Source organism: Nansenia antarctica (assembly GCF_963989245.1).
Source record: "Nansenia antarctica genome assembly, contig: SCAFFOLD_843, whole genome shotgun sequence".
NCBI lineage: Eukaryota > Metazoa > Chordata > Actinopteri > Argentiniformes > Microstomatidae > Nansenia > Nansenia antarctica.
Window position 1 is genome coordinate 1 of NW_027663359.1, and position 10,000 is coordinate 10,000.

General features: G+C 54.6%; 1 protein-coding gene across 1 annotated transcript in view; it reads left to right on the plus strand.

The window, feature by feature from the left end:
* Positions 1-5: 5 nt before the first annotated feature.
* LOC308175126 (TBC1 domain family member 10A-like) overlaps positions 6-10,000 on the plus strand; it is a gene marked incomplete at its 5' end in the record, with an annotated part of 10,309 nt that continues 314 nt past the window's right edge. Inside the window, 9 exon segments of the mRNA XM_080550846.1 lie at positions 6-86; positions 3,080-3,187; positions 4,995-5,101; positions 6,434-6,548; positions 6,957-7,022; positions 7,318-7,507; positions 8,478-8,632; positions 9,565-9,610; positions 9,613-10,000. The exon segment at positions 9,613-10,000 is cut by the window's right edge and continues 314 nt beyond it. Of these exon segments, the coding sequence (XP_080406972.1) occupies positions 6-86; positions 3,080-3,187; positions 4,995-5,101; positions 6,434-6,548; positions 6,957-7,022; positions 7,318-7,507; positions 8,478-8,632; positions 9,565-9,610; positions 9,613-10,000 (1,256 nt within the window).

The window sequence follows — 10,000 nt, forward strand, 5'->3', positions numbered from 1 at the left end:
CTCCCGAGGTGCTGAGGGAGCGGGAGTCTAAGTGGCTGGACATGCTCAACAACTGGGACAAGTGGATGGCCAAGAGACACAAGAAGGTCATCATCATCATCATAATCATAATAATAATAATAATAACAATTCATTGTATTTTTATAGCGCTTTTCCGGGGCTCAAAGACGCTGACAATATGGGGAAAACAGAAAACACAGAAACAACAAGCAACAGATAACATGACACATAGAACACAGAGTTAACAACAGATAACATGACACATAGAACACAGAGTTAACAACAGATAACATGAGCACATAGAACACAGAGTTAACAACAGATAACATGAGCACATAGAACACAGAGTTAACAACAGATAACATGACACATAGAACACAGAGTTAACAACAGATAACATGACACATAGAACACAGAGTTAACAACAGATAACATGAGCACATAGAACACAGAGTTAACAACAGATAACATGACACATAGAACACAGAGTTAACAACAGATAACATGAGCACATAGAACACAGAGTTAACGAACAGGCACAGGGAACAATTAACACAGCAATGTCCAGGGGGGGTGGGGGGGGGGGGGGGGGGTGGCAGGGTTAGGGGAGATGGTTAGGGGTGATGGTTAGGGGTAGGGGAGGTTGTATGCATGTCCAGGGGGGGGAGTCGGGTGGCAGGGTTAGGGGAGATGGTTAGGGGTAGGGGAGGTTGTATGCATGTCCAGGGGGGGAGGGGGGTGGCAGGGTTAGGGGAGATGGTTAGGGGTAGGGGAGGTTGTATGCATGTCCAGGGGGGGAGGGGGGGGGGGGTGGCAGGGTTAGGGGAGATGGTTAGGGGTAGGGGAGGTTGTATGCATGTCCAGGGGGGGGGAGGGGGGGTGGCAGGGTTAGGGGAGATGGTTAGGGGTAGGGGAGGTTGTATGCATGTCCAGGGGGGGAGGGGGGGGTGGCAGGGTTAGGGGAGATGGTTAGGGGTAGGGGAGGTTGTATGCATGTCCAGGGGGGGAGGGGGGTGGCAGGGTTAGGGGAGATGGTTAGGGGTAGGGGAGGTTGTATGCATGTCCAGGGGAGGGGGGTGTGGCAGGGTTAGGGGAGATGGTTAGGGGTAGGGGAGGTTGTATGCATGTCCAGGGGGGAGGGGGGGTGGCAGGGTTAGGGGAGATGGTTAGGGGTAGGGGAGGTTGTATGCATGTCCAGGGGGGAGGGGGGGTGGCAGGGTTAGGGGAGATGGTTAGGGGTGATGGTTAGGGGTAGGGGAGGTTGTATGCATGTCCAGGGGGGGGAGTCGGGTGGCAGGGTTAGGGGAGATGGTTAGGGGTAGGGGAGGTTGTATGCATGTCCAGGGGGGGAGGGGGGTGGCAGGGTTAGGGGAGATGGTTAGGGGTAGGGGAGGTTGTATGCATGTCCAGGGGGGGAGGGGGGGGGGGGTGGCAGGGTTAGGGAGATGGTTAGGGGTAGGGGAGGTTGTATGCATGTCCAGGGGGGGGGGAGGGGGGGTGGCAGGGTTAGGGGAGATGGTTAGGGGTAGGGGAGGTTGTATGCATGTCCAGGGGGGGAGGGGGGGGTGGCAGGGTTAGGGGAGATGGTTAGGGGTAGGGGAGGTTGTATGCATGTCCAGGGGGGGAGGGGGGTGGCAGGGTTAGGGGAGATGGTTAGGGGTAGGGGAGGTTGTATGCATGTCCAGGGGAGGGGGGTGTGGCAGGGTTAGGGGAGATGGTTAGGGGTAGGGGAGGTTGTATGCATGTCCAGGGGGGGGGGGGGGGGCTGGCAGGGTTAGGGGAGATGGTTAGGGGTAGGGGAGGTTGTATGCATGTCCAGGGGGGGGGGGGGGGGGGGGAATGGTGGCAGGGGTAGGGGAGATGGTTAGGGGTAGGGGAGGTTGTATGCATGTCCAGGGGGGGAGGGGGGTGGCAGGGTTAGGGGAGATGGTTAGGGGTAGGGGAGGTTGTATGCATGTCCAGGGGGGGAGGGGGGTGGCAGGGTTAGGGGAGATGGTTAGGGGTAGGGGAGGTTGTATGCATGTCCAGGGGGGGAGGGGGGGTGGCAGGGTTAGGGGAGATGGTTAGGGGTAGGGGAGGTTGTATGCGTGGGAGAACAGGTAGGATTTGAGGTGGGATTTAAAAGTGGAGAGTGAGGGTGAGTCTCTGATAGGGCTTTCACACCGGCAAAGAACCGTGCCGGTTCGCGTTCGCAAACCAAGTCTGGAACCGGCCGGCGCGTTCAGACCGAAGCTCAATTGGTTCGGAACCTGAAAAGTTGGTTCGCAGCGGGCACCAAAAAATAGTGGTTCTCAAGCGCGAACCAAAACGTAGAACAGTCACGTCGTCAGTGGGTGTGTCCTATTCTAGGCTGCAGAGACCAGCAAGGAGGAAGTAGACAAAATCTAATCTAATCCATATCTAATCATTAGTGATCAAAAACAATATCAAAAGTGTCATTATTCTCTTTATCTTCCTCACATGCTCAGCAAACACACACACACACGCGCGGACATGCGCGAACGCGAATTTCGTAAGCCATTTCTATTCCAGTAACGGAGCAGCTGATTAGTAAAAGAACGCATATAGAAAGTGTCTTTTGTTTTGTTTCACAGAAAATAGTGTTTATTTCAGATACCGTAGTGGAAGATATTATCCTCTTTTCCAGTGAAGTAGCCGCCATCTAGTTGTGAAATGTTTGTTTATCCCGCCCCTTCATCACCCAGCGTTGATGACTCGGATGGTTCAGGTTACACTGGTATGAACACGGGCTCGTTCGCCAGACAGCACCAAGGTTCGGAGGTTTCCGAACGCGAACGCGAACCGGCACGGTTCTTTGCCGATGTGAAAGCCCTATGAGTGGCTGAGGGAGAGAGTTCCAGAGTCTCTGAGTGGCTGAGGGAGAGAGTTCCAGAGTCTCTGAGTGGCTGAGGCAGAGAGTTCCAGAGTCTCTGAGTGGCTGAGGGAGAGAGTTCCAGAGGCGGGGTGCAGCTCGTGAGAAGGCACGGTGACCGAAGCCTTTGAGTTCCGAGGGTGGGACAGTGTCCAGGTGAAGGTGTAATCTAACATTGTGTGTGTGTGTGTGTGTGTGTGTGTGCAGGTGAAAGAGCGCTGTCAGAAGGGCATCCCCCCCTCCCTGCGGGGGCGGGCGTGGCTCTACCTGTCAGGAGCCAAGGTGAAGAGGGAGCAAAACAAGGGCAGGTTCCAGGTCAGTGGTTACAGGTTCCCCAGCCTCTACCTCCTAGTCTGGGTTAATCCAGGGTTCCCCAGCCTCTACCTCCTAGTCTGGGTTAATCCAGGGCTCCACAGCCTCTACCTCCTAGTCTGGGGTTAATCCAGGGCTCCACAGCCTCTACCTCCTAGTCTGGGTTAATCCAGGGTTCCACAGCCTCTACCTCCTAGTCTGGGTTAATCCAGGGTTCCCCAGCCTCTACCTCCTAGTCTGGGTTAATCCAGGGTTCCCCAGCCTCTACCTCCTAGTCTGGGTTAATCCAGGGTTCCCCAGCCTCTACCTCCTAGTCTGGGTTAATCCAGGGTTCCACAGCCTCTACCTCCTAGTCTGGGTTAATCCAGGGTTCCACAGTAGGAGCAAGTAAAACATTCGCCGGGTTTGTTTGCGCGAGCCCGACGACGCTACTGGATCCTGGATGTGTTTACCTTTGTGCAGGAAGAACAACAGACGGCGCAGGCGCCAGACCAGACTAGATGATCGTGGAGTGAAGATATTATCAAAGTGTACGCGCCTGTCGAGCACCCGTCGCATCGCGTACGCTTTGATAATATCTTCACTCCACGATCATCTAGTCTGGTCTGCTTCTGGTCTACTTCCTAGTCTGGTCTACTTCCTACAGCGGCTATACACCCTGAGATGCCTCAAGAAACAACACAGCAAGAAGGAGATGCTGGTGGCCTTCTACCACGGCGCAGTGGAGAGTATCCTCACCTTCGGCATCTCCAACTGGTTCCACAGCTGCACGGCAGCGGAGAGAAGCGATCTACAGAGAGTCGTGAGAACAGCACAGAGGATCACCGGCGCCCCCCTCCCCTCTCTGGAGGAGCTGTACAAAACACGCTGTCTCAGGAGGGCCTCCAAGATCTCCAAGGACCCGACCCACCCTGGGCACGAACACTTTGTCAAGCTGCCCTCGAACAGGAGGTACAGGACCCCGGCCGCTAAGACAAACAGACTGAAGGACAGCTTCTACCACAGGGCCGTCAAGGCCCTGAACACAGAAAAGGCCTAAGTTCTGGGCCCAGGACAGTCCGGACGGATTGTATGGCAGCTAGTGCTGAGGCACAAACATGTACATTTTCAAGCCTGCAAACTGTGACACTTTAAAATAATGTGAAAAAATACTTTCTTGTGAAATATGACAACCCTAGTTGACTATCTGTGCAGTATAGTACAGTGGATTGTGTACATAGCCTCTATTGATGTAAACCAGCTCCTTACCTTCTTGTGATTTTATGCATCTATGCTTTTTCCAAAATGTGTTTCTTTTTCCTTTCCTAAACACCGGGGGAGCCTCCCCTCCTAAATTTCGTTGTTTGGTACCTGTACTGTAGCAATGACAAATAAAGTCTATCCATCTATCTACTGTGGAACCCTGGATTAACCCCAGACTAGGAGGTAGAGGCTGTGTCTCAGACGCCGGCGTCTAATGATCGCAAGATCGGCGGTTCGAGCCCCGCTGGCCACGTGTCGAGTTGTCCTTGGGCAAGACACTGAACCCCAAATTGCTCCCAGTGAGCGGGCCGGCGCCTTGCATGGCGGCTTGCCGCCATTGGTGTGTGAATGTGTGTCTGAATGGGTGAATGAGAGGCGTTGTAAAGCGCTTTGGAATAAGTCATCTATATAACTCAGTCTGTTTACCGTTTAACCAACACGCACTACATGAACACGCGTGTACTTTGAAACACGTAAGTGTACTTTGAAACACGTGTGTGTGTGTGTGTGTGTGCGTGCGTGCGTGCGTGTGTGTGTGTGTGTGTCTGGTGTGTGTGTGTGTGTGTAGGAGCTGGACGGCCAGGCAGGGGACCAGGTGTGGGTGGATGTGATAGAGAGAGACCTGCACCGCCAGTTCCCCTTCCACGAGATGTTCCAGGCCAGGGGAGGCCACGGGTGAGAGGAGGCTGGGGGGGGGGGGGTGTGTGTGTGTGTGTGTGTGTCTTTGTCTGTGTCTGTGTCTGTGTCTGTGTCTGTCTGTGTCTGTCTGTGTCTGTCTGTCTGACTTTTCTGTCTGACCTGTCTGTCTGCCTGTCTGTCTGACCTGTCTGACCTGTCTGTCTGTCTGTCCAGTGTTTCCTCCAGGATTTTCCGCAAAGCGCACGTGCGATTTTCCGCGTGCACGCGTATGAAACGTGCACGCATTCGGCAGAAACCTTCATTTTCCACAACACTGTACAGTCTCTCTCTACCTCCTCCTCCTCAAACGCTAAAGCTAATGCAAGTAGTTGCATTTTATTCACCATTATTAAATGCTGCAGTGAGTATACACAAGTTGTTGAACAAGTAGACGATAACGTTATACGTTATAGGATGTATGATAACGGTTACAATGTGTGACGGTTAGGATAGAATCCCGTTGTTAAGGTTACAGAACACTCGCGCAGACGCGCTCACAAGGCGGTGAAGGCTGCGCTGTTTTCTACAAACAGAAGGCTAGTGTGAACACGCCAACACGGCCTGAGTGGACTGAATGAACTAGTGGCAGAGAGAATCTATTTGCCACGAATCAATGCATAGAGGAAACACTGCTGTCTGTCTGTCTGACCTGTCTGACCTGTCTGTCTGTCTGTCTGACCTTTCTGTCTGTCTGTCTGTCTGTCTGTCTGTCTGACCTGTCTGTCTGTCTGACCTGTCTGTCTGTCTGACCTGTCTGACCTGTCTGTCTGTCTGTCTGACCTTTCTGTCTGTCTGTCTGTCTGACCTGTCTGTCTGTCTGACCTGTCTGTCTGTCTGACCTGTCTGTCTGTCTGTCTGTCTGTCTGTCTGTCTGTCTGTCTGTCTGTCTGACCTGTCTGTCTGTCTGTCTGTCTCACCTGTCTGTCTGTCTGTCTGTCTCACCTGTCTGTCTGTCTGTCTGTCTGACCTGTCTGTCTGTCTGACCTGTCTGTGTGCCTGTCTGTCTGTCTGTCTGACCTGTCTGTCTGTCTCACCTGTCTGTCTGTCTGTCTGTCTCACCTGTCTGTCTGTCTCACCTGTCTGTCTGACCTGTCTGTCTGTCTGACCTGTCTGTCTGACCTGTCTGTCTGTCTGTCTGACCTGTCTGTCTGTCTCACCTGTCTGTCTGTCTGTCTGTCTGACCTGTCTGTCTGTCTGACCTGTCTGTCTGTCTGACCTGTCTGTGTGCCTGTCTGTCTGTCTGACCTGTCTGTCTGTCTGTCTGTCTGTCTGACCTGTCTGTCTGTCTGACCTGTCTGTGTGTCTGTCTGTCTGTCTGTCTGTGTGCAGGCAGCAGGACCTGTTCCGTGTGTTGAAGGCGTACAGTTTGTACAGACCAGAGGAGGGCTACTGTCAGGCCCAGGCGCCCGTCGCTGCCGTGCTGCTGATGCACATGCCTGCTGAGGTACACACGCACGCACACACACACACACACACACACACACACACACACACACACACACACCTGACACACACGCACACACCTGACACACACACACACACACGCACACGCACACACACACCTAACACACACACCTTGCGAGGCGAGGATGAGAGGGAAATGCAATGTCAGCCCTCTGTATGTCTGTACATATATTGGATTGACAATAATAGCTGACTTTGACACACACCACACACACACATACACACACACACCACACACCACACACACACACACACACACACACACACACACACACACACGCACGCACGCACACACACACACACACACACACCACACTCACACATGCACGCACGCACACACACACACACACCAGAGTCATGCTCAACCCTTGTGTTGTCTTGATAACAGGATGCATTCTGGGGGCTGGTACAGATCTGTGAGAAGTACCTTCCTGGCTACTACAGCACTGGCCTGGTAAGACCTGTCTGTCTGACTGACCTGTCTGTCTGTCTGACCTGACTGTCTGTCTGACCTGACTGTCTGTCTGACCTGTCTGTCTGTCTGACCTGACTGTCTGTCTGACCTGTCTGTCTGTCTGACTCTGTCTGTCTCTCTCTCTCTCTCTCTCTCTCTCTCTCTCTCTCTCTCTCTCTCTCTCTCTCTCTCTCTCCTCCTATCCCTCTCTCTCTCCTCCTATCTCTCTCTCTTTCCTACCGTCTCTCTCCCTCCCTCCCCCGTGTTCTCATGCAGTTCCTCTCCCCCCCTGTAGGAGGCGGTGCAGCTGGACGGGGAGGTGCTGTTCGCGCTGCTGCGGCGGGTGAGCTCCCTGGCCCACAGACACCTGAGCAAGCAGGGGGTGGAGCCTATCCTCTACATGACTGAGTGGTTCATGTGCGCCTTCTCCAGGACCCTGCCCTGGGCCAGCGTGCTGCGGGTCTGGGACATGTTCCTCTGTGAAGGTACACACACACACACACACATGCACACGCGGACGCTCACGCGCACATGCACACGCGCACGCTCACGCACACACACACACACACACACACACACGCACGCACACGCACACGCACACACTCACACACACACTCTCACACACACACTCACACACACGATGTTCCCCTGTGAAGTCTGTCTGAGGTGTTGGGTTGCAGGTGTGAAGGTGTGAAGGTGTGTTGGGTTGCAGGTGTGAAGGTGTGTTGGGATGCAGGTGTGAAGGTGTGTTGGGATGCAGGTGTGAAGGTGTGTTGGTATGCAGGTGTGAAGGTGTGTTGGGATGCAGGTGTGAAGGTGTGTTGGGATGCAGGGGTGAAGGTGTTGAGGTGTGTTGGGTTGCAGGTGTGAAGGTGTGAAGGTGTGTTGGGTTGCAGGGGTGAAGGTGTGAAGGTGTGTTGGGTTGCAGGTGTGAAGGTGTGTTGGGATGCAGGTGTGAAGGTGTGTTGGGATGCAGGGGTGAAGGTGTGTTGGGTTGCAGGTGTGAAGGTGTGTTGGGATGCAGGTGTGAAGGTGTTGAGGTGTGTTGGGTTGCAGGTGTGAAGGTGTGTTGGGGTGCAGGTGTGAAGGTGTGAAGGTGTGTTGGGATGCAGGGGTGAAGGTGTGTTGGGTTGCAGGGGTGAAGGTGTTGTTCCGGGTGGGTCTGGTGCTGCTGCGCGGGGCTCTGGGCACCCAGGCGAGGCTGCAGGTGTTGAGGTGTGTTGGGTTGCAGGGATGCAGGTGTGAAGGTGTGTTGGGATGCAGGTGTGAAGGGGTGAAGGTGTGTTGGGATGCAGGTGTGAAGGTGTGAAGGTGTGTTGGGTTGCAGGGGTGAAGGTGTTGAGGTGTTGAGGTGTGTTGGGTTGCAGGGGTGAAGGTGTTGTTCCGGGTGGGTCTGGTGCTGCTGCGCGGGGCTCTGGTGAAGGTGTTGAGGTGTTGAGGTGTGTTGGGTTGCAGGGGTGAAGGTGCTGTTCCGGGTGGGTCTGGTGCTGCTGCGCGGGGCTCTGGGCTCCCAGGCGAGGCTGCAGGCGGTCCAGGGACAGTATGAGACCATGCAGGCGCTGAAGACCCTCCCCCCCCGCAGCCTGGAGGAGAGCACGCTGGTGCCCCAGGTAACCCCAACACTACACTACCACACACACACACACTACCACACACACACACTACCACACACACACTACCACACGCTGGTGCCCCAGGTAACATCACACTACACTACCACACACACACACACTACCACACACTACACTACCACACACACACACACCACTACCACACACTACACTACCACACACACACACACTATCTCACACACACTACTACACTACCACACTACCACACACTACCACACACACACACTACCTCACACACACTACCACACACACACTACCACACGCTGGTCTCCCAGGTAACCTCACACTACACTACCTCACTACCACACACACACTACCACACACACACACACTACCACACACACACACACACTACCACACACTACACTACCACACACTACACTACCACACACACTACACTACCACACACTACACTACCACACACTACACTACCACACACACACTACACTACCAACACACACACACACTACACTACCACACACTACACTACCACACGCTGGTCTCCCAGGTAACCTCACACTACACTACCACACTACCACACACACACACACACACACTACTACACACTACACTACCACACACTACCACACACACACTATCACACTACCACACGCTGGTGCCCCAGGTAACCTCACACACACTACACTACCACACACACACACTACTACACTACCACACACACACACACACACACACTACCACACACTACTACACTACCACACCCTGGTCCCCCAGGTAACCTCACTACCACACACTACTACCTCTGATCTACTTCTACCACACTACCTTGACATAACCTGCTGAAATGTATCTCTCTCTCTCTCTCCCTCTCTCTCTCTCTGTCTCTCTCTCTCTTCTCTCTCTCTCCCTCCCCCCCCCCCCTCCCTCCCCCCCCCCCCCCCCTCTCTCAGGTGATAGAGTTGGCGTTGTCAGAGAGGGAGGTGGAGAAGGAGCACCTGCCCAGCTGAGGAGGTGGAAGGAGACCCACGGGGAGCTGCACTGCCGGTCCCCTCCCAGAATGCACGGCGCCAAGGCCATCATGGCCGCCGAGCCGCCCCGGAGACAGGACCTGAGGCAGAACCCCACCATCATCGTGGAGTCGCCCCTGGCAACGCTGGGAGACGGGGGGGCGGGGGGGGGAGGGGGGAAGGAGGAGGAGGAGGAGAAGAAGAAGAAGAAGAAGAAGAAGACGACCAAAGAGGAGAAGAAGAAGGGAAACAGCTCTCCTCCTCTCCCGGAGGAGGCCACCTCCCCCCCCACCTCCCCCCCCTCCTCCCCTCCCTCCCCCCCCTCCCCCCTGCTCACTGACTCACCCCCGCAGGGGTCCAATCAGAGCCTGAGCAGCAC